Source organism: Triplophysa rosa, linkage group LG1 (assembly GCF_024868665.1).
Source record: "Triplophysa rosa linkage group LG1, Trosa_1v2, whole genome shotgun sequence".
Classification (NCBI taxonomy): Eukaryota; Metazoa; Chordata; class Actinopteri; order Cypriniformes; family Nemacheilidae; genus Triplophysa; species Triplophysa rosa.
In genome coordinates, this window is record NC_079890.1 from 9,060,794 (window position 1) to 9,085,042 (window position 24,249).

Genomic DNA, 24,249 nt, shown 5'->3' on the forward strand with positions numbered 1-24,249 from the left:
TTCAAAAGCAACAGTCTCCACAGGTTTAAAACTAAAAGATGTTTTGATACACAGTGCAATTTTCCACTCAAAACGATTCTTAAGGTGTTCACGTTGTTTTGTCCAACCCCTGAATATGTTTTTTAATCAGTACTCCGTTCCATGACTTTTGTTCTTTTTTTTACACCCCAGATGTCAAAAAAGCTAAAAAAAAATGTACATCTTTTCTCTGTGCAGTACCGTTTGCACCTGCGTCACTCAAAGGGATCCACTCAGATTTCATCTATTGAGGAGAAAGAGGCCAAAGTGTTTAGCTCAAATAAATCTCAAACAGTTTTGTTCAAGGTTAGTAAAGTCTATCATAATTACAAAGTCTCATAAAGCCACGATGTCGACTTCATAGACAAGTGCACACAGTGTTACTGTTCTCTGACCAGGTTTCCTCAAACACTTCTGTGCTTCTGCAGAGTCATGTGATACTGGAGGAGAAAGAGAAGGACGAAGAGGAGGGCAAAAATAAGCAAGAGGGCCAAATAAATGTTCAAAACGCATCTTCATGTACAGATGAGGCCCCGCAGGGCCAGGGCTCTTTGTCTGAAGGACCATTTAGGTCTGCTGATATTGAGGACAAGCAAAGATGTGATGAGAGAGACCCAAAGCTGCAATGCCATTCGTCTCCAAAAATGTTAAATGATGGGAACGTTTTATCATTCCATGTTAAACAAAGAAAATTCATGATCTATCTGTGTGGTGGATATAAAGGTGAGGCTGGTGGCGTCTTCTGAGCATAGAGTAAGTGTAAAGTCAGTTTAACATGCATATGCATAACATATGTTGTGTGTGCTTGCAGATACGTCCTCTGAGCGTAGTGCATTGATGGAGAGTGTGTATCCTCAGCTGTATACACTGCAAGCAGAGAGGATATGATTTCAGGATGATAGACCTGCGTGCAGGAGTGGGAGATCCTGTTTCAGACCATCATGATTTGGCAGAGCTGCACTTGGAGACCCTGAAACGGTGTCAAGAGACTGAAGTGGCAAACTTTCTAGCAACCTCATAGCAATGTGTAAAAAAACACTTCTTAGCAACTGTACAGCAACACCCTAACATCATCAGTGAATTGCAAGCACAACTTGTTCACAAATCATTTAACTAAATATTCCCTTTTTTGTAGGTGTTTGTTGGACAGAAGCATGAGATACAGTCATTGCCGAATACAATCCCGCAAGAAGGTTTTGAAGCACTTCTTAAAGGTACAGTGCGGGATGTTTTGTATGATCTATTAACAGAAATGCAATATAACATACAAAACTGTGTCTTTAGATGTGTATAAAAACCTTATGTAATGAAAAGTTATGTTTTTATTACCTTAGAATAAACCAGTTGTATCTACATAGGGAGCGGGCCTATCTACATCGAATTTGTTATGTTGCGCAGCCATGTTTTGTACAGTAAGCTCTAACGGACAAACAGCTCTACAGAGCGCGTTTCGTATATGTTGGTCTTCGTGTTTGTTTTTAGACGCAGCTTGCGTCATCACTGAGTTGAAGACGCACAAAGTAGTAAGTCGTAGTACGGAGAGGAGGAGGAGTAGTCGTCCTCTAGCTGAAGCAACTGATTGTTCTGTCTTAGAAGTTTTGATAAAATGGAGGACCATGCGTATTGTGCACAAGCGCGGACAGAGCGTGAATCTCCGTCGTCAAAGAAGCGCAAACGTGATGCTGCCAGACGAATTAGAGACAAACGGCGGCAGAAATCCAGGATAAACATCGGTGTATCTATTACCAGATGGAAGGCACTGTTGAAATACAAATGTTTTCAAGGTGACGCCGAAGTTGCCTGTTTTCTGCTAGACTGGTAAGATAATTCAACATTTTCAATGTTTCCACTTTTTCAATGTTTACCAAACAACTGTTTTGTTGAAACGGTAACGTTAGCATTTTATACAAATGGCCATATAACCTCCGAATAATAATGTTTTTCCGTCCCTGCGGTACGTACTCCGGTTGTTCCTGACTTTACAAAGGGGGAGACAAACGTCTACTAACTTACACAACTGCCTATGTCGCTGTCAGATAAAACGCTTTGAACAGCGTTGCTATTTATGATTAGCTAACTTTAGTTACTTCACTACTCTCAGCGTGTACTAGATAGCACGCAAGAAATATATCTAATTATAGAATTGTAACAGTAACTTTCGCAATAGAATACATGTTAAATGATTAATTACGTTAATATATTGCCTTACCTGCTTGTATCACTACTATTCGCTGTCTCAGTAGACGACATCTTTTTTTACTGTTGCGGCCTCCGTCGTAATTCGAAAGGGAGGGGTGGGCAAATGACTCAGAGATTCATTGCAAAACTATAATACAAAGCTAGTGGCCGCTGATTTTCAAGAACTGCGCCTTTAAATCTGTAGAGAGAAACAAAAATAAAGTGTCTAGGAGACAGTCAGACATTGCTGTTGAATCACAGTCCAGTTTTGCCACCAGTAACAGTGGGAGTGTGATCCTGGTGCAAGTGGCAGATGACAAGGAGCTTTCACACAGTTCTGCAGTAGTAAATGAGAACGTGGGTTCCAGCAGCTCCATTTCAGATGGAAAGGACGCACATCTGGCCAGGAGCTGGATGGACTTTGACCAGGATTTGACTCTTCTGCAGACATGGTACAAGCTGGATACAAACACACTTCCCACTGTGTATCGCTTACTTCCTGTCAGGTAAGTTAAAGGATATGCTTTAATGGAACAAATCATCACAAGTAACTTCAAACTGGTTTTGTGTTTTTGCCTAAAGTATTTAGACTCTTAAATGGATAGTTCACCCAAAAATAAACATTTTGTCATCATTTACTCACCTTCGAGTTTTAATGAATTTAATGAATTATAGCACACGTGTACACACTTTTTAAAGCACAATATTTCATGTAAAGAAGTTATCTTTTTAATTATAGAGCAATATAATCCGTAGTTGTTGCAATGATTTACACTTGTGGTTATTCTGCTAGGGTCACTTGTGTATATGAGGGGGAATTATTATACATTCACCATAAACATCAATGTGGGTGCAGTTGCTTAAAAAGTAATTGCAAAAATGGCCAAAGAATTTGATATCTTTTTTTGAGACAAGATTAAAGATAATTTGTTTTCAGAAAATTATTTTAATTGAAGTTGATTTTTTTTTAATTGAAACCATCGGCTGAATATAGACAGCACAACTCACTGGACAGTATGAATTAGCCAAAGATCTGCAATTTCTTGCTTAGCAAGCTGAAAACAATAGAGTCCTTTTTTTCAGAATTACTGTGCAGTTATGTAGACAGAGCTCTCTTTGTTTGGTTCCCATGGCTAGATGACTAATTGTAATATTGTATTACATTAATTGTATTATGTATTACAGTTGCTTTGTGTTATTTTTTGGAGGATATATTGACAGAAATGCAAAATAATATTAATAATAATACTTCAGAGGTGTATAAAGACCTTACATAATGAAGTGTTATGTTTTTATTACTTTAGAATGAGCTATTTCTATCTACATACACTGCGGGTCCCCTTACATGGAATTTGCCATGTTGTTTCTACAGCATCCCTGAACGGACAAACTACTCTACAGAACACGTTTCGTAAATAAATTATCTCCTTCGAAAAAGAAGTCAAAATGCGACGACATCTTTGTTCTGTGTCAGCCTCCGTAGTGCTTCAAAAGGTAGGGGATGGAGTGAACTGTTGGTTGCAATTCGCTATCTCGCTGCTAGATGGCGCTTAATTTCATACACTGGACCTTAAAACGTCTCGGTTACGACTGTAACCTCCGATCCCTGATGGAGGGAACGAGACGTTGTGTTGAGAGACAGACTGGGGTTTGATCTTGAGAACCTATCATCTCAGAGAGGAATTTATACGGGTATAAAAGGGAGGTGGCGGCGGCCATTCACTCACCCTTTGGGCTGAGGAACCTGAGAGACATCTCCCGGTCGCTGCAGCGTGTTGGCGAAACGTTGTGGCATGAAGACACAGTCGTAACCAAGACGTTCCCCTTCAGTCGGTCTCTCGACGTTGTGTTGAGAGACAGACTGGGGACCTATCTTTACATGCACATACGGCACTGAGCCGTATCACGACCTCCAGCGGAGCGACACTGACTGGACTAGTGAGTCACAAGTGAGTGCTACTGCGAGACGTAATCTTCCAGTGGGATCAGTACTAGTAGCATACCCTGAGAGGCTAGTACAGACGACCATCACGGGCGGTGGCGTTCGTCTCTATTAGCGAGACGTTGTCCGGCGCCGTAAGAACACTGGGGAAACACTGCTCTCCTCGTTGAAGAGTGTGTTACGGAGGCCACATCCTATCACAAGGGGAGGTTACATGTGGAGACACCAACATGGTCTCACCAGTGGGGAGAACAACATGTGAGAAATTGTGTCAGCACGAATGGGGAGACCCAGGTGGTGTAATCCACCGGAGGGGAGGTCACAGGTTCACCGACAGGGGAACCAAGAGTGAGGAATTCAACATATGGGACGACCCTGCAGGGGAGTCACTACGTATGGGGCAACAGTCCTAGTATAGGGGTCCACCTGAGCTGGGGCGACTCTACCAGTACTGGACTTGGTTCTAACAGACCGCTCCGCCCGGTCTGTTACCATAATGCCAATGCTTAGTGATGGATGGAATGCCTATACTTCGCCGTGGATTCACCCTTCTGGTGATGGGTCACCATAGCATTAAGAACCTGATGGACCGCCTGAGCGTGGAAGGCTGAGGCAGTTTAACCCACAGCATCGTAAGTCTTCGACACGGAAGTGAGCCTTGGTCAACCCCTCCAAGTGGCAGCGTCCGCGGTGCACTGCAACTGCACATTCCACCTGGGGGACTTCGACATATCCCTTAGCTGCCCCACCATCCAGGGAAGTAACAGCTCCTGAGCCCGTCAGACGGGAATGCGCCACAAACAGCATATTTCACGTCTTTGTGAGCTCCTCATGCACCTCCAGGACAGCCGCGAGTGTCGGGTTGCAGTGGCCCCACCCTCCCCGGAACACTCGCGGCTGTCCTGCCCAGCTGGCCCGGGCAAGCACGGCCGTCATCTCTGCATCGCCTCGTCTTGGGCTTGACTGCCCGGGGATGGGAGCTCCAAGGGGTCTCCGCATCCGATGCCAGGAGGTAGCTGTCCGACGTTATGACAGAAAGTTCGTCTCCATCCCAAGCCACAAGCCATTGAGCGTGCCGGGGCACAGATGGTCCACGAGCCGAAACTGGCGGAGTGACATCCATGGGCATCCCCAATCACCCCCGCCGCTCGCCGAAGCGGTCGACCTCGCCGAAGCGGCAGTCGAACTTGCTCGGGAAGCAGACGGGGTTGCGGCTACATTCCGAAGAACGTAGCCAACCGTGACCGCAACACCTTAATCGACGAGCCCTGCCACTGCATGCTAGACCCCCAACATGCAATACAGGTGTCATGCCCGTCGGACTCAGGGATGAGTCTGTCATACCCAAGAACACAGCTGCGAGACATGCCCGAAGACAGCGCAGACTGTGAGAGGAAATTTGTCGTAAATCCAGCAGTCTGGAAGAAATCTCGAGGTTCTGCTTATTGATGAATAAATAATGTGCATGTTTTTTATTTTATTAAAAAGAAATAGACTGATATATCAGTAGGTAGATCAATCAGCCAATATTTTTACTATTTTGCCATTTTGTTATATCAGCCAGCATATCAGCCAGTTTGTTATTTGTTATATAAGCCAGTTGTGTCCACTAGGGTTTTCCTTTATTTGTCCCTAAAGCCTGCTAAAATAAGGCTTAATTATTTAAAATCCTTTCGTTTTTTTTAAATAGTTTTCCTCTCTAATTTTCTTTACTGTAGCACACATCATCCTGAGTACACCATCCTAAGTAGGGATGTGCATCGCAGAAAGCTTGGGAGAAAGGCTTGGCGCTCTGCATGTGTAAAACTCTGGAATGTTCTGTGGCAGTCTGGACCTGAAGCCATAGGAGAAGACGCCACCTGTCATATGCTTAAGACAGGCAAGTTTTCAACAGACATTCTAGAAAAGGGATAGCATGTCATTCACCGACAGAAAATCTTTAAATATCATGTGTAGATGGAGGGCAAAAAGCTCGGTTGAGATCACTTAGTCAAATGTAATTTATGTTTCAGTGTTGGACTCGGAGGTGGAGCAGGGTTTTGAAGGCAAACTAATCAACCAAGTCTTGCATCAAGCTCAGCAGCGCTTTGTCCGCAACATCCACTTCAAGGTTTGTGTATGATTGTATATGTCGAGGGCATCATTAAATCATAAATATAATTTGTTATACACGTACAGTATGTAAAGATTTGCTGTCTATGTTTTATTTTTAAGCTGAGACACACTAATATCCATGAGACGAACATCAGTTGGGGAAGAAGAGTTCTCAGCGCCAAACACAACAGATCTCATCAGTTCTACATTGAACGTCTCTGCTCGCATGTCCAGCGTGCTGTCACTGCAGCCCTTAACAGGTAACAAAACACACCAGTCCATCTGTTCCTTTCATCTCGCTTTACTTGGCCGAATAATTTGTTGTCAAAGTCATGTTTCAGTGTTATGCAGGCTAGTCTGGCTAAAGGCTCCTATGATGTTCAGAGGAGAGACATTTCCAGGCGTCGAGTTGATGAAGAGATTCAGCATCATATCAAATTTGGAATAACACTGTAGGTTACAAATTTTATCATTTGTTTTCTGTCTCTGAGCTCAGTTTTAGTCTTTTTTCATGACAGACTTGAAGTTGTTTTGTTTATTTACATAGGTTACAGTACACAGTTATCTTTCTTGTTCTTTAGAGCACATGGGTATGTGTTCAGACAGGATTTTCTGGGGAAAGTGAAGCGTACACTTCTAGAATCATCGTCGTTGCTGTTACTGGGGGAACCAGGATTTGGAAAGAGCAGAACACTTGCCAAAGTGGCACAACTCATACCCACCTGGATACCTGGGTGAGCAAACAAAGAGAACATAAACATACATATTGGATGTCAGTGTACAATGTCAGTATGTTTGTTGGTTTCATTTTTATGTATTTGCCAAATGCTTTTCAAAGAAGTACTCAAATAAAATTTCTGAATAGAATTGAACTGTTTTGAAGCAGTCTGATAGAAATCCTACTACTACTAAATGTGGTTTCATCTGGTAAATTCTTAGGGATGCCAATGTGCTGACCTGCTTTGTGGGTCTAATATCTGACAGCAGAAATGTGCGTTTGATGCTTCAGAACCTGTGTCTCCAGTTAGCCAACATCTATTGCCCCAAAACAGAGATATCTGAGGTAAAAGGCCTTTTACCCAATATTGGATACACCAACTTGTGAGATGGCTTTATCCTAGATCCAGCAGATTGTATTACACAGTGAAATATACTCTTGTTTCCCTCACAGACACTTCCCAAGTTGTCCAGTGAGCTGTGCTCATTGTTGGGGCTGGTGACAGAGGACCGGCCCCTGACTCTAGTTCTGGATGGTCTGGATAATCTGAGTGAGGAACATGAGAGTGACCTTTCCTGGCTTTGTAATATTCTACAACCACACGTGTTTATCATTTTGTCTGCCAGCACGCAATCTAAATGTGCTCATATTCTACAGGTAAGCAGATGAGTATGGATATATACAGTAGGGGGATATGGGGTTTATTTTCTGTATGATGCTCAGAACAGTACTGTCAAGTGTGCTTACACACACACACACATAGTTTTTTGTTCTTTTCTATTCCAAAGTATGACATGGTCATGTTCCTAACAGGTATTGAGAAAATATACAGTCAGGGTTACGCTCTATCTCCACTAGGCTTGTGCCGTATCAAATTTCCATGCTGCGATTAATTGATTAAGGTTTCATCGCGGTAAACGGTATTATCGCAGTATTCAATTCTATGAGAAATGCAGGTTGAAAATATAAACCAACTTCAGTGTTTTCCTCTTGATAACAACTTTATTTTAAATAATAAAGAGAACCTCAAACATTTAAATATAAATAAAACAACACACAGTAATGACGTATAAAGTGAGTTTATTCAAACAGAATAAAGTGCAAACTACAAAAGAACAACTTTTGTTAACTGCTTTTAAATATACTTATGTCTGTACAATGCTAGTACTACAATTCATGTTATTATTATTATTGTTTGAATAACAAGCCAAGCCAGTGTGTTAACTATTATAGCAAGCTAAACATTTATAAACAGCAAATTCACTCGCACTTTGAGACAGTGTATGACTTTATTGCGTTCCATCAAAGTATAATTAAAAATAATTATTCTGCCACACTGTCAAATTTCATTACTCGGCTTACTTTTAACCCTAAATATTTACATACCTCATACTTCACCCTTTTAGAAGGGGGATAAATCGTCGGCAGCGTTCCTCCTTCCGCCACGCGTCTTTTGCTCAGCAGCGCGCGCACACACACACGTAGGCATCTCCACATGGGGAACGGGATCGTTTAGAGCAGAGTGCGCATTCCTACGCAGCATACACGGAGTGTACTTTTATCCGGTTGATGAAAAATAAACAAATACACGTTCTAAAAAAATCTATATATTTTCGCGGTATTTGAAAGTGCCCGCGATAACAACATCGTGCTAATTCATTACCGCAATTAATCGCATTACCGAATATCGGCACATGTCTAATCTCCACCTTATTCCTTTGTCATTCCTGTCTCATTTTGTTCTCTTCATCTCTCAGTCTCAGCTCAAGGTCTCCGTCCTGACCCTGCCTGCTCTTAACAGTAAGGAGATCACATCAGGACTGGTGTCCAGACTCGCATCAGACTCTCACACACTAACAGAAGACCAGTGGAGCCTCTTATTCCAGTCATGTCTATCATGTCCGTCCCCTCTCTACCTAAATTTAGCCTATGCTGAGACCAGGAGATGGTGTTCCTTTACTCTCAAAGACAGTTTTAATCTCCCTATGGACCTACAACAGCTCTTTTTGAGCATCCTTGTTCGCCTGGAGCGAGAGCACGGCGCGTGTTTGGTGAGACGCATGGCTTTGTTAATCACTTTCCCGTGCTGGCGTGACCGAGGAGGAACTTTTGGTGCTGTTGGGACGAGATGATCATGTGATTCGTGAGATGGTGGTTTTGCACCATCAGACGTTGCCCATTTCCAAATACTCCCCAGTGCCGTATGTGTTTGTCATGCAACTTCTGCATGGTCTGAAGGGTTAAGTCACAGAAGCAGAAAGCGACGACACATGGGTTCTGCGCTGGACTCATACAGAGTTCAGCTGCATCGCCCTGCAGCGTTATGCACCGACAGAGGACTCCAAAAAAGCCATACATGCAAATTTCACAGATTACTTCAATGGGAACAGCCCAAATAACCAGGTTTTCGAGCCACTGGCATGGATCAGGACGGACAAGGGAAGAAATTGCTATGTATTTAATTTGCACAAACTTCACAGTTTGCCGTATCATTACATCCACTCGGGGCAGATTATTCCATTACTTAGCCAGTGTCTGTTTAACTATGAGTTTCTTTTACATAAACTGTGGGGTCTTTCCATCTGTCACGTTGTGGAGTATCTTAAAGCTGCAGTCATACCGGATAAGTACGTTTGTGCCTGCATATTGCAGAAATAGCTGTTTTTGGTAGAAAGACTATGCAGTGATCAGCAAGAAGTGTGTTTTTGTTAAGTTTAATAATGTAGTGTGTGTGTTACAGAGAACTTCTGGATGTGAAAGTGTTAGGTCAGGTGTTGTGTCTTTCTCATTCTGTGCTCTTGAATGATCCCTGTCAGCTGGCCTCTCAACTCTTGGGGCGTTTGCAACAAATCATTGCACACGACAAGCCTGTTACTTCAGGTACTATATGTACACAATTTTTAAACATTCTTTATTCATGCGTTTATTTAGCTAAAACTTTACAATGAGGTTTAATAATAATGAATAATTCATTACATTTATATAGCACTTTTCTGGGTACTCAAAGCGCTTTACATCGAAGGGGGGAATCTCCTCAAGCACCACCAATGTGCAGCATCCACCTGGGTGATGTGACGGCAGCCATATTGCGCCAGAACGCCCACCACACACCAGCTAATTGGTGGAGAGGAGACAGAGTTATGGAGCCAATTAGTACATATGGGGATGATTAAGAGGCCATGATGTATAGAGGCGAATGGGCAAATTTGGCCAGGATGCCGGGGTTACACCCCTACTCTTATTCGAAGGACAGCCATGGGATTTTTAATGACCACAGAGAGTCAGGACCTCGATTTAACATCTCATCCGAAGGACGGTTTCATTTTTAAACATTAGTTACACCAGTGTTTCCCAATCCTAATCCTCGGGCCCCCCATCCCAGTATGTTTTAGATGTCGCCCTATATAAAACACCTAATCCAATCAGCCCCCACTCTGAATGTTAGTTAGTGTGTTATTTAAGGAGACTAATGTGAAAGTTTCTTCTTTAAAAATGTTTTGTGAATCCGGCCCCAGGTGTTTTATATGCTCCTGGCCTACAAGACCACCACTGGTTTGGCACCTCCTTATCTTCATTCACTAATGCAGAATTATGTACCCGCTAGATCCTTACGCTCTGCAAACGAGCGACGTCTTGTGGTGCCATCCCAAAAAGGTACAAAATCGACTCTCACGAACCTTCTCTGGATCGGTTCCACATTTGTGGAATGATCTGCCTGCTGCTACAAGATCAGCAGATTCTGTGGCCATCTTTAAGAATCGGCTGGAAACACATATCTTCCGTCAGCACCTGAACGATCATTTCTGACTACTATATCTTTTCTACTTTATCTATATATAAAAAATAAAATTAAAAAGAACTTAGCTCTGTACACTGTAGTAGGCTTTGTGAGACATGTTTTATTGCACTTATGCTTTTTGTTTTCATAATGTTGACCCAATTGCTTCCATTTTTTACCCAACTTGTAAGTCGCTTTGGATAAAAGCGTCTGCTAAATGACTAAATGTAAATGTAAATGTATGTAGGGAGACATCTAAAACATTCTGGAAGGGGGGACTCGAGGACTAGAATTGGGAAACAATGAGTTACACTAACAGTAGTTGAAATGAACTAACAATGAACAATAATTCTACTGCAGTTTTAAATCTTTCAATCTGAATTACCAATCAACTATATTAAATAACATTAACAAGGATTAATGTTGTAAAAAATAAATTGCTCATTTTTATTTCATATTAGCTCTAATACATTAACAAATGTAAATAAGAGAACCTTACTGTAAAGTATTAGGCTACCATAATAGTGCCAAATGCCAATAACCAAATATACAATAAATTACATTACATTAATTAAAGAAACAAAAGAAAGACAAAAATGAAAAGGGACAAAAAGCAACGAGGGGCCTATTACAGTAATATTATATATTTTATGGATAATATATAATGATGTTTTTGTAGAAATCATCATAAAAGGAGAAAAGTTTAGATTTACCAATACATATCATAAAATAGTGAGTGAATGTGAAGTTGAGGAAGTGAAGTTTTGTGGTTGACCAAAACATACAAACACCAGTGAACAGACTTCAGTGTCAAACACAAATGCATGTATCTCAGTGTACAGTAACAGTATGTGTTGTTTCAGGTGACCCGAGACGATATTCCTATCTACATGATCTGTTAGCACAATGCAGGAGCTCATCACTACCTGTACTTGTGCCCTCTTACATCTGCCTTCTGTCTCCAGGTGGACTCACACACACACACACCCCTTTCAGGTACGTGTATTTCAATATTTTAGGTACAGTTAACAGTTATTCAGCCAGGAAATTGGCCTTAATCTGTATTTAAGACTTGTGTTAAGGGAGAGCTGAAAACTATTGAATGGATTCCAATGTTAGTTTATTTTTGGATTTTCAGTGTAAACACAGTACTTTATGTGTACACAGTACACAAAATGGTGTAGAATAGTTTATTAAAATGTAACCTGAGATGTATCTCTGTATAACCAGGTCATATGAGTGCCGTTACAGCCCTGGCTCATGGAAAGCATCACATAGTGTCCTGCTCTGCTGATGGAACTGTGAATCTGTGGCAGCTGGATAAACAATTAGGACCAGTTCGATCTTTACCCAGAGCTCAGGGCTATGCAGTAAACTGGGCTGCAGACACACTCACTGTCTGCTTTGACGACAGTGTGCTAGTGCTACAGATGGGTCACTGGCTACAAATAAGAGAGATGGATTCTGGGAAGGTGCTCTACATGGAGAAGGAGTCTTTGGATATTCCTGTGGTCACATGCACCTGTGATGGGCGGTTACTTGTTGTTTTTTATGATGGAAGTAACATGGTTAAGGTAAGACCTTATTTAACACAATATCTAGCTATGGATATTGTGAATGCTTTTCATGCGAGATGTCTATTTTAAGTACAGTATAAGACTTAACTGACTTAACATTTTCCTCTGATAGGTGTTTGATCTTGTGGCATCCTGTGTGCTGTTGTGTTGTGTAAACATCACTCTTGAGTTTGAACCCATCCACAAAGATGAGTCCATCTTGGTATCTCACAACTCTGTTAAAGACTATGTCCTCTTCGCCTACAGGTTATCATTATCACTTTCATGCACACATGCACATTAAGACTCATTAATCATCATTAGCATTTTGTTCTTAATATAGCATTCTTTGATTATACCATAGTACATATCATGTTGCTAGCCATGTGTGAAAACAATGCTACTGTTCCTGGATCATACAATGGCCTGTTGTATTATTTTAGAATGTGCGTCTCACCCAGCATGCATGTGCACATCACTGGTTGCCTTTCTCGTGCATGGTTTCATGTAACTGTAATGAGTTGTGTATCTCATTTCATGACTAATAAGTATATGCAAACTATCTAGAAGTGATCTTGAAGGGAGAAATGAACCGTTTTTGCATAATGAGTTTAATATGGAAGTACATAACATTGTTGCACATGCAAATTGATAACTTGTTTTGTTTTTTTTGTAATTTGAAACAGAATAAGTTTGTCATGACATGGTGAATGAGAGCTGTGGAGTAAGGATTAAAAGGATTGTTTACCCAAAAATGAAAATTTCAGTTTTTAAACAAGATTTTATTTTTTTACAGTGTATTTTTGAAATACAGTCAAAAACTGTAAAATTACAGAAAACTTAGAAGAAAAACGGGGAAAACTATTTATTATATATCCTTATATCATGTAATTTTACAGGAAAAAAAATATTATTTACGGTATATTTCTGTCACTCCAGCTGACAGAAAATGTCCTATTTCTACGGATTTTTTACAGTGTATGAATATTTTGTATGTACACAGATTTATTTGCAGTAATTAATGGGCCAGGGTGCTGGATTCCAGGTAGTTTAGGACCTACTAATGTGCCTTAAAGTTTATTTGTTCAGTGCATTGACATGGGATGGGACATATGGAGGGGCTCCTCCTACAAGTGAAACAAACCAACCCCCGTGTCTCTACGATGTTCTGATGCGGAGATATAGGTCTTGTTAAATGGTTGATAAGTTAACATGTTTGGTTGCTATGGGTGTGGCTTGGCATCTGCCAATTGATGATACTCTAAGCTATGAGTGAAACAAACAAAACCCCCGTGTCTCTACGATATTCTGATGCAGAGATATAGGTATTGCTAAATGGTTGCTAGGCTAACCTGTTTGGTTAAAATAGCCAATAGCGTTTACCTTATAGCCTGAAATTTCATGAGAAGCTGAAGCAAAATGATGTTATAAGGCTAATCCACCCTAATCTAACAAACACCAAGAAACACTTTTTTTGGCAATTGTTGGATGAGCTTTTAAAATGTTGGTGTTTGTCGGCATTGTAGATCTGTTTTAGCTTCTAGATGCGAATAATGTTTTGGAGCACCCTAGTTTAGAGATATTCTTAAAGCGAACATAGTTATACTTAAAGCCAAAATACTTTCATTTTGATTTTATGTGGAGTTTAAATGAGAAAAGGAAATCACAAAAATCCCTTCAAACCACTGGAGACCACAACAACAATAGACACACGTTAAAGGGATAGTTCACCCAAAAATGAAAATCTTTTACTCACCCTCAAGTTGTTCCAAACCTGTGTACATTTTGTTGTTCTGCTGAACATTCTTCAAAATATATGTTTTATATAGTTTTGGAACAACTGGAGGGTGAGTAAATGATAGATTTTTTGGTGAACCATTCCTTTAACTTGTGGTTGTGTAGGGGATTAGTTGATACAATGTATCTGATACAATGTTGATACAATGCAAAGGTAGTACACTTCTGTCATTTTGACATTTATGCATTTGGCAGATGCATTTTTCCTAAGCGACTTACATTGCATTATACTATACATTTGTTTCTAAGTCTTTGTTTCTGTCAGCTGCTTCAGTCACATACACAAACGTGCTTGTATACTTCAGGCTTTAGAAGTAGACCTCATTTATAATAGTGTATGTACAACCTCTAACAAGCAATGTGAAGATCCTATATATGAACATTATGAGAGGTAAGTGCTTCTATATTTTATACAAAAGGCCATGTGTTTTTACTCTTCCTTTCTGTACACTCATTAGAATGTGTTAGCAACTCTATTAAATTACCTGTGCAGTTTGTGTTAATGTTATGAGGTGCTGTGGCAACAGTTACATTGATTAGACTGTTATTATACCTGACACACAGCCAGTGTACTGCATCATTATGGTGTTTAATAAGAAGTATTTTAATGCTGTTTCCTTTTTATTGTCATTCTTAGAGATGGTGGGGAGGCAGCAGTATTCAATGCTAAAGGTGGAGTTGTCTCTTGCACTCTGAAAGCTCAGGACCCTGCAGCCTCTATACAAGCAGTGGAGATGAGCTCTCGGTATTTACTGCTGTTTTGCTGGTAATGTTAAAAGCTTACATGATCCTTATCTGAATTATATGCATTTTTTTAGCATATTCTTTTATTTAGGTTATTGAATATATGGCTAACATTTGTTTTTCTAGCAGCTAGCCATTGAGTACAGGGGTTGTACACTTGTTATTGTGGTGCATCTTGGGATTGAATTGGTGCCCTTAATAATGTTTCTGGTCTCCTTGAATACAGTACACAATAGTATGTTATATACTGTAGTACACTGTATAATGCTGCAGACACACTAGACTTTTTGTTCCATTGACCTCCATTCAATGTGGCAGGCAGAGAACATGGGTCCTATTTTCACGATCTAAGCACATGGTTTAAAGCGCACGGCGCAGGTGCACTCAGGGCGTGTCCGAATCCACTTTTGTTAATTTAACGACGGGAAAATGGTCGGCGCGCCTGGGTGCATGGTCTAAACTGGTTGTCCTGATTCTCTTAATGAGTAATGGGTGTTTTGTGGGCCAAACATGCAGTAAACCTCTCATCTCCCATTCCCTTTAAGAGCCAGTTGCGCTCGCGCCATGGCGGATTCGCTATTTACAAGGCGGAACTTCTCCAGAAAGGAAACGCATCTGCTCGTGCGAGAATTTAAAGCGCGCAAGCAGACCGTCTACAGGACAAGCCGGATTTTTATCTTTATGTCCACAATAATAATATTTTACATTGTAATCCATTTATTTGTAATATTTGGCATTATTGTGTGCTGCTGCGCATCCCTCTGTGTGTAATAAGCAGAATGTATGAGTGCTGTGCACCCGCCTATAGGCGCATATTCCTAATGCGCTCTTTAAATAACAAAAAATATATAATATTTTTCAGTTCCTCAAAATAGCAACGTGCCAACAATGCGCCTGAGCACACCTCTTTTTTAGACCAACACGCGCATGGGTGCACAAATGAGCGCAAATGCATTTGCTATTTAAACAACGCGGCGCAGGATGGGAAAATGAGAACTGCGTCAGGTGGAAACTAGCAAAAACACTTGCGCTGTGCCTTGCGCCGGGTGTACAATAGGGCCCCATGTGTTCAAACAAAGAGGTTTTGCATTGACACGTTCCAAAGTTCGGTGACTTGTGAATACGTATCACATATACGTATGACCAAACTGAGTCCCAATTTGTATACTATCCATCCTAAATAGTATTTGAAATTAAAATTAGTTTGTCCCAAATCATAGAATCAGAAAGAGCTTTATTGTCAAGTATGTTTGCACATACAAGGAATTTGTTTTGGTGACAGGAGCATCCAGAACACAGAAACAGCAACAACAGTATACAGAGACCATAACACAATAGAATACAGTACACAATGATTTAAATAAGGGCCTATGGGTATAAAAAAATTTAGAAATACAATACAACAAACATAAGATAAAGATATAGAGAGTAAAGTTATGTATGTATGTAAATATGTACAAGTAAAAAATAAGAATAGACTATTGTAGTACAAGGTATGTGCTATAAACAGCAGAATGAATGAAATATAATTTACAGAAGTTGTATAAAAAATAGATAGATGTATTATTTGGAGGATATAATTAATATTGCACTTAATTATTATTGCACAGTTATTAATTGCACGGTGTGTAAAAACATTTAACTGTTCAAGAGGTAGATGGCCTGAGGGAAGAAGCTGTTTTTGTGTCTGGTTGTTTTGGTGCTCAGTGCTCTGTAGCGCCGACCAGACGGCAGCATTGTGAAGAACTGATGGCTTGGATGGAGAGGTCCAGGGTGATTTTCTGAGCCCTTTTCCTCGCTCTGGATGTATACAGTTCTTGGAGGGTGGGCAGGGGAGCACCAATGATCTTCTCAGCAGTCCGAACCGTCCTCTGTAGTCTTCTGATGTCTGACTTTGTGGCTGTATGTTGAATGTATGTACGTATGTTGAAATGAGTATTCCAAAAATACCCAGATGGTGTACTATTTTCTGTGAAAACTCGAGTTTAGTGCATGGTCCACTGTCATTTACACAATAATAAAAATGATGCTTCACTAAATTAACAAATGTAATTATACAGTTAAAATCCCCATGAGTTGTGATCGTTTTTACTTCCGTAATTTGACGCATTTCCAAGTGAAATGGAATTTTGAATGAGAAATATAATGGGTGTGGCTCTCCTCTTTCTCTGCGATTTGATTCGATGTACAAAACAATCGTTACATTTTTAAATGGAACTGGCAGCAGACTGACAGTTGAAGGGGAGGAGTTAACTGATGCTCCGCCCAAGCCGTCTAACATATGTCATTTAAGATGGATAGTCATTACAGGACGTAAGTGCATTTTCAGATTTCAACTAAAGATTATGAGGGCACACGAATTTTAAAAAGAGAATGACCCACATTGATAAACTATTAACAATAAGCACTGCAATATTTCATTACAAAAAGGCATCGTAATTTTTAATTTCACTGGGACTTTATCATTGTATAACAAATAATGAATGAAGAATTTATTAAATGCAAAATGTATTGTGATGTGTGTGACTTTTCATGATCACATTGTCGTCTAGTAAACAGAGGTGATTTTCGTTTCAAATTAGTATGCCCCAATGTGTGCATATTGTTTTGTTACACACTAAAAAGTATATACAGTTTCATAACAAAAACAGTACGTACTTTTAGGGCATAGTAAATAGGAAACCAAATCAAGAGGGGAACAGGTGCGGGGCATGAAATCATTAACAATCAATAATGAGGAAACGAGAGGGGTGGTGCCATAGACGAGACCAGAGAGAGCGCATATTAAGTTGTGACAGACAATAATATGCTTCTCTCCACACAAAACATGAGGCTCTGTCATGATCCTGCCACCAGACCAAGAAAGACCTGAAATGAGGCAGAATCATGACAGTAATGGCTTGCAAAATAAACATCAAGCACAAAATTATACTTGAACTCCAAAAAACTGTGCTGATTTCATCCCAGGGTTTGGTAAAATATGGACAAAACCAACCACTGGGTTATAAATTGGGTTATAAACCTATGCTGGGTTGTTTCAACCTACAGCAACCAAGCACAAGATAATTTATAACCAATTACTTTGTTTTGTCCATATTTTACTTGAAAGATTTATATGTATTACTATAACATGTAGCCTGTTCCACCCTCTGTATGTGTTCTCTGCATTTTTTTGTTATTGCAAATTTGTTGGTCATCATCTGTTTCTTTACAGATATCCTTATAAAAGACACAATGAAATCCTTCACATTGAGCTCTTCAGTACAGCAACTTTCCAATACCTGCGCTCTATATTGGGTTGCAGTCAGGACTACATTTCCCAGGTCACCATTGCAGGGGGAGGTTCCTATGCTGTGGCATTTTGCCCGATTCCTCAAAGTGCTACCACAGAGATTATTACCTGGAACCTTGAGACCGAAGAGCATAAACACATTGCACACTTTACTGGTCTGCTGGCTGCTGGTTAGTCAACGTAGCCATCTAGTATTATTGCTTCCAGCAGTGAATGTTTCACCAAAACAAACAAACAAGACTTTCATGATAGATAAGGGCAGGACATTTAGATATGTGCTGCATAATGAAAAAACATGATTTTTGAAAATGTTTAATCTTAATTATCTCATTTTGGAACCAAACTCTTCATATACTGTATATTTCAATTTATAAATATATTTATGACAACTCATAGGTCAAGTACCTCCTTAGCATTATGCATTATAAAACATGTTTGCTTTGAGACTGTGGAAATATTATTCAGTTAGAAGTATGATTTAATTACCAATATAATCAATAAGTGTTTTCTTTCATTAAATCATTAAGCTGTGTGCTTTTATCATGTGCTTGCTATTTTACTCAGTGTGTGTGTGACAAGCCGAGCGAAACCACAAAAGAGGAACAAGCTTTGTGTGTACGTGCAGAAACAGTGTTCTAAGCCAGCACACACATACCCCCAAAATGTTATGAATTAATCCACTGCATATGTTTTAAGTATAATCATGAGTTTTGATGTGTTTTATTGAATCATAGGATTAAGAAACAACGCTGCATAATTAAAGCATTAGAGGATTGAGTTTTTGCTGAAAGTATTTTGACATGTTGTCTTGTCACATGAAACTGTCTCTAGGGGACACTTCCTGAAACTAGCAACTGACCGCAGGGTGCAAAAGATGTGTTGCAAAAGATGTTGTTTTGCAGGAACTAACACAGAAGGATGGAGTCAGATATACGTGGTGCACGGTTATTGGTTGCCAAGGAGCAATACTCCCTAGAGACAAAGGAGGAGTCAGAAGATGAGAACGATGTCAAATACTGAATAAATATGTGTGTTTTTGAATAATCTGGGTTGTTGGCTTTTGTGAGAGAGTGGAGATTTACTGACAACCCAAAGCTTTGTTACTCTTTTACATCTGATAAATAAACTTCAGTTTTTGAACTTAAAAGTTTCTCTTTGAATTCTGAACATGCAGGACTGCCTGTAAAGTCCAACAAGACACATGGCAAAGGGACGGTTTTGGTCGTATCATTTATGTTAATAATTAATTCAATCATAAATCATTCCATATATTTGTAGGCTAGGCTCATTTGCTTCTGCATCACATTCTAGGTGTGTGTGCCGACCTGCAGTACTGTGTGGGGTTCTGTGCCGGAGACAGAGTATTGCGCACGTGGAACCTCTCATCCAGAAAAAATGACCAAACACTTATATACAATGTGCACAAAGTGCACAGTGATGGCACAAGAGAGATCATGCCAACGCAGAAACATCCCAGGTACAAAGTCCATTGAACATAGATACAGCCTTTGTTTCAGTGGTTTATTAACTGTAAACATCATTACACTGTTTGTGTGTAGCAAGATATGATTTTTTTTTACACCCATTATTTAATTACAAAATACGTTTCCTCTGACTCAGGTATGTGGTGTGTCAAAGTACCCGCCCTGGTACTGTGAGAATATGGAATGTGGCACGAGTGCGATTCAAGGGTCGTCCTGTACAAGTTGAGCACGGTCTGTTCTCAAGTGCAGACATCGCTCTAGTGCGAGACACCCCTACATACCAGGTACCTCTTTATACACATACTGAAGATACTTACAGTATTATGTAAATCCATATTTCATATCTAAATTTACAGTGGAATCTAAAGGTTTCATACAAAATTTTTATCAATAGAGCCATAAAGAATTATGTAAAGATACATTACAGATGTTAACTTCAAAGCAACATAGACAGCATACAGTATATGGTTAATATTTGTCTTTTCCCTTTTTATCATACATGTGTTAAACAAACTTGCTTGCTTTTTAGTAAACATTGAAAACGGGTTCCACAGACCGCACAAGCTGTCATGATCTCAGTCTTGTCTTTGTGTCTCGTGTGGGTGTGTTGTTTTGTCGAACACGTGGAGTGCCGTTTTTGACAGCTCTACACGTGTCCGGTGTCTGCGTCACTCGCCCCACCCCCGTGTCTCCCCGCCAGGCTTTTCCCTCACCGGGTTTCCATAACCTCATCACCATCACTCCTGTAGCTCGTTCCCCATCAGTAGTCTTCCCTGGTTCCTCATTATGTTTCACCTGTAATTCATTCCTGTCATTAGATCCCCTCTATTTAATCCCTTTTGTCCTCTTGTCTTGTGTCAGACCGTTGTTTATTGTTCACGTCGCTAGCCGTTCCTAGTCTTGTTATCCTATTCATCATTATAGTTAGTTCATTGTATATCTTAGTCATAGTCTTGTTGTTTGCTCTTAGTGCAGACTTTTTTGCCTTAGTTGCTCTCTTGGACTCTCCCCTTGTTTTAGTTTCTAGTGCCTAGACTCGTTGCTCTCAAGGTTTTCTGTTCACCTCCCCCTTAGCTCTCGTTGGCGTCCCGGACCTCCCAGCTCTTCTCACCCCGGCATCTCTTCTACTGCGGTCGCCGCTCTCATCTCAGGTCGGCCGGCGGGTCGAGGCTTCTCCCCTCCGTGTGTGTTCCCTTCGTGGGTCATGAACTTCCGGACTGTGTCTACTGCTGATTCTCCCGTGAGTGCCGTTGGGTCGAGTCCTCTCCCCGCGGCCTCTCGTGGTTCTCGAGGGCCAAACTGGTCCGGATTTCCCAAGGTGGTTTTGTTCTTCCGTAAATCCTGGTGGGTTGAGTCCCCCTCACCCCGGGCTTACGAGGTTCCTGTGTTCGAGGCCAGTGTCGCCTGGCAGAATTACTGGACTTTGTCTATAAATAAAGAATCTCTCTATTTGCACCCGCATCTTGAGTCTCTGCATCCTCTGTTCCTCCCACAGTCATGACACAAGCGTAAAAAAAATATTAAAATGATGTGAATGTGAAGATTTTTGGGCCCTTCAGAAACACGGTAGGGACTCACTGCAATATTTTACTACTTCCTCTTACAGAAGAAACCGAAAATCACAGGATTACATGGATTTCATGTGATCATTGTTTTAATGTTATGCTACAGTATTAATATGCTCCTGTAATTGATGTAGGGATCATTTGATATTGTGGGATCTGGAATCTGGCTATATTAGAGGACGGATCAAGACATCCTTCAAAGAGTCTCTGCTTGCCAGCATGGACAGAGATTCACAAATTATCTCCTTAAAAGAGAACACAGGTAGTTAGAAAAGAACATATGAACTTCATGACACTTCAGTTTACCATTGCATTTGTGGACCTCTACATTTGAATTTGCTATTCATATGGGACCATAACCATAGAAGCTAAGTTAAGACTGTGTGTTAACTCTGACTAGCAATTAGGACTAATCAGTCTCATTTTTTAGATTTCAATTAGGCAAATCTACCTTTTTATGTTACTGACTTAAAGAAGTTATGACCAGTCTGGATGAAATAAGATAGATGATTAACTTGTAAGACTAGTCAAAAAAGTTTAACCGACCCATGGTGTTGCATATCATTACTGATGTTTGCAAGTGATGCCCTGGGACAGACGCAGTGAATTCCAGACAGCAAAGAGGAGGAGACAAGAACGTGAGATCAAAAGAGAAAGAGATGAACAGCAATGCTTTGAAAGAGAGAAGTTCAACTCTATAGACCAATATCTTCTCAGTGGAGATGAGCAAGTATATAGAAACAACTTACCAAACATATATACTGTAAATACATTTATGGACTGGAACTAACTGTTGTACAATGAAGAACGACAAAAGGATACTTTATTTCCTCTTCAGTTAACAGTGATGCACAATGTACTTTACTGTTTTTCATGTATTTAGTCTATGAAATAATAAAACACGTGATGTGTGCATGTGTGATTTGGATTTAAATGAATTGACTGGTTCTGTGTTTCAATCTATCTTCCTTTCCCACTCATCCTTTCCTTAAGGTGGTCATATGCTCATACTTTGCTCATCATCTCAATGTCTTCAGTGTGGCTTCTGAGGAGCATTTGAGGACCGTTGGTCTCTCTTGAGCCTGCGCACTGCAGCATTGACTTATATGGGAGGGTACTTAGTGGTCGCCAACTACAGTGAAGCACAGCATGCTCCATACCTCACCCTCTGGGACACAAAACAGGGCAGGGTATGCTAACAACAGATGCTCCTAAGTTACATTTACATTTAGTCAATTAGCAGATGCTTTTATCCAAAGCGACTTACAAATGAGGTAAACAATGGAAGCAAGTTGTCTTCTACTTTAAGATGAACAATGTTTGGAAGCGAAACACTGTTGTACCAAAAGTTGTACTTGTTGTACCAAAAGTAGTGTGTAACAGTAAAAACATTTTACGACATTAATATTTGCAAAGCTAATGGGTACATATGCTGCACTTTCTATTTGTGCTTAAATGTGCGGAAGAGGTTGAAAAATGAACCTGGTATCTGTTGCATTGCTATAAGCAATGATGCTTGTAGAGTGGTTTTTGGCATTGCAGGATTCAACAAGTGTGTTCATTCTATCTGTAAAGGTGAAGTGTGTATCTTAATGTCAAAAGCTGTTTTGTGATTCTGTTCAATATGCTGTGACAGCTCTTAGTAAGAAATGTGTGTATATCTCCTTTAATTGTAAACACTACGGCTCTGAGACATTATCAAATCGAACGTCAAAATCAAATTAGAAATTACACACTTCAACTTTAAACAGACATCATAATATTTTAACATGTAAGATGTAATGTATTGCCTTTATTTGAGTTAGTAAATACACGTAATAAAAAGGCTATTTGGAATATCCACTTTAAATTGCCCTTTTGCAAGAGGTAACCAGTTAAAATCTTTCAATTTGCAGACTAAAAGTTTGGGAACCATTCAGGAGGAAACACAAAACCATATCAGGTTATGGGCATCTAAACCTTAACTGGTCCAGCCAGCTCTTTATCACTGAAGGACAATCTAAGGCAATTTTATTAGCAGGTACAGTAAAACTTTGCTTATACTTGTGTTGAATTAATCTAGAGTTTTTAGTATAGTATAGCTTGAGAATTAAAGGAGTCACATGACACGGCTAAAATAAATATTATAGTTTGTTTTAAGATGTAATGCAATGTGTATACATGATTTAAGGTTAAAAATGCTGTATTTTCCACATACCGTGCATTTTTGTATTTCCTCTTTGCCCCGCTTCTCTGAAACATGCGAATTTGTAACAAAGCTCATCGCTCTGAAAAGCGAGGTGTGCTGTGATTGGCCAGTTAACCAGTGCATAGTGATTGGTCGAATACTGCAAGCGTGTGACGAAAATGTAACACCTCTTACCGTATTTGGAACATCAGGTTCCAAAGCAATTGTACTGACAGTACTGACTTGCGTATGCATTTGGGCGGTCTTAGTCAACTCACACCACGAACTGACGTGGATTTGTGGGGGTGTGGTTACACAAGGCGTTTCAAGCAGATCTGGGTGAGCATTCGCTTTTAGATAGAATGCATCTTTTCAATTTTTCAATTTTACGTGTCTAATACATGCATGGGCAACTTATAACACACCAAAGACACAGAAAAACACGTGTTCGCACCATATGACCCCTTTAAAGAATTAAACTTTGGTTAAAGTTATAGTTCACCGAAAAATGGAAATTCTGTCATCATTTACTCACCCACAGATTGTTCCAAACCTGTATACATTTCTCTGTTCTGCTAAACACAAGTATATATTTGGAAGAATGTCAGTAACCGAGCAGATCTTGTCATGGCTCTGCTTCATTTAGTGATGTTTTTCCTGTAGCAGAGCCATGGCAAAGCCTTTGGTTATGTGTGGAGAGAAACATATTATTGTCCTTTTGACAATAATATACGTTCTCTCCAGTGTCTCGTAATTGGCCCCGCCCCTCTCGTTTCTTGTATTGCTTTCCTCTCTTGTCTTATGTTCCACACCTGCCCTCGCTCGTTATCCCTCGTTTGTCTTTCCTATATATACCCTCATGTTTCTTTGTCCTGTGCTCGTGGATTGTACTGCGTTCTGTATGGTCTTGTACCTT

The 24,249-nt window shown here is 40.1% G+C and overlaps 2 protein-coding genes across 6 annotated transcripts; both read left to right on the forward strand.

Annotated features, from left to right (window-relative positions):
- Positions 1 to 214: 214 nt before the first annotated feature.
- Positions 215 to 19,210, forward strand: LOC130561265 (uncharacterized). Of its 5 annotated transcripts, XM_057345489.1 has the most exons (17): positions 215 to 324; positions 447 to 741; positions 830 to 1,045; positions 1,154 to 2,702; positions 5,857 to 6,017; positions 6,151 to 6,248; positions 6,353 to 6,492; positions 6,574 to 6,684; positions 6,814 to 6,966; positions 7,172 to 7,295; positions 7,404 to 7,607; positions 8,708 to 8,750; positions 11,592 to 11,724; positions 11,959 to 12,302; positions 12,418 to 12,551; positions 14,719 to 14,847; positions 18,040 to 19,210. In XM_057345489.1, the coding sequence occupies exons 4-14, from the start codon at positions 2,611 to 2,613 to the stop codon at positions 12,020 to 12,022; spliced, it is 1,323 nt and encodes a 440-aa protein (XP_057201472.1). In that variant the 5' UTR covers positions 215 to 324; positions 447 to 741; positions 830 to 1,045; positions 1,154 to 2,610; the 3' UTR covers positions 12,023 to 12,302; positions 12,418 to 12,551; positions 14,719 to 14,847; positions 18,040 to 19,210. The 5 variants fall into 5 exon arrangements, with proteins under 5 accessions (XP_057201472.1, XP_057201479.1, XP_057201456.1 ...); XM_057345496.1 differs by lacking the exons at positions 11,959 to 12,302; positions 12,418 to 12,551; positions 14,719 to 14,847; positions 18,040 to 19,210 and having other exon boundaries at positions 3,569 to 6,017; positions 8,708 to 9,830; positions 11,592 to 11,647; XM_057345473.1 differs by lacking the exons at positions 11,959 to 12,302; positions 12,418 to 12,551; positions 14,719 to 14,847; positions 18,040 to 19,210 and having other exon boundaries at positions 8,708 to 9,830; positions 11,592 to 11,647.
- A 123-nt stretch (positions 19,211 to 19,333) lies between these two features.
- On the forward strand, positions 19,334 to 20,981 carry si:ch211-212k18.6 (uncharacterized). Its single transcript, XM_057345595.1, has 3 exons — positions 19,334 to 19,594; positions 19,738 to 19,885; positions 20,676 to 20,981. The coding sequence occupies exons 1-3, from the start codon at positions 19,572 to 19,574 to the stop codon at positions 20,832 to 20,834; spliced, it is 330 nt and encodes a 109-aa protein (XP_057201578.1). The 5' UTR covers positions 19,334 to 19,571; the 3' UTR covers positions 20,835 to 20,981.
- The last annotated feature ends 3,268 nt before the right edge of the window (positions 20,982 to 24,249 follow it).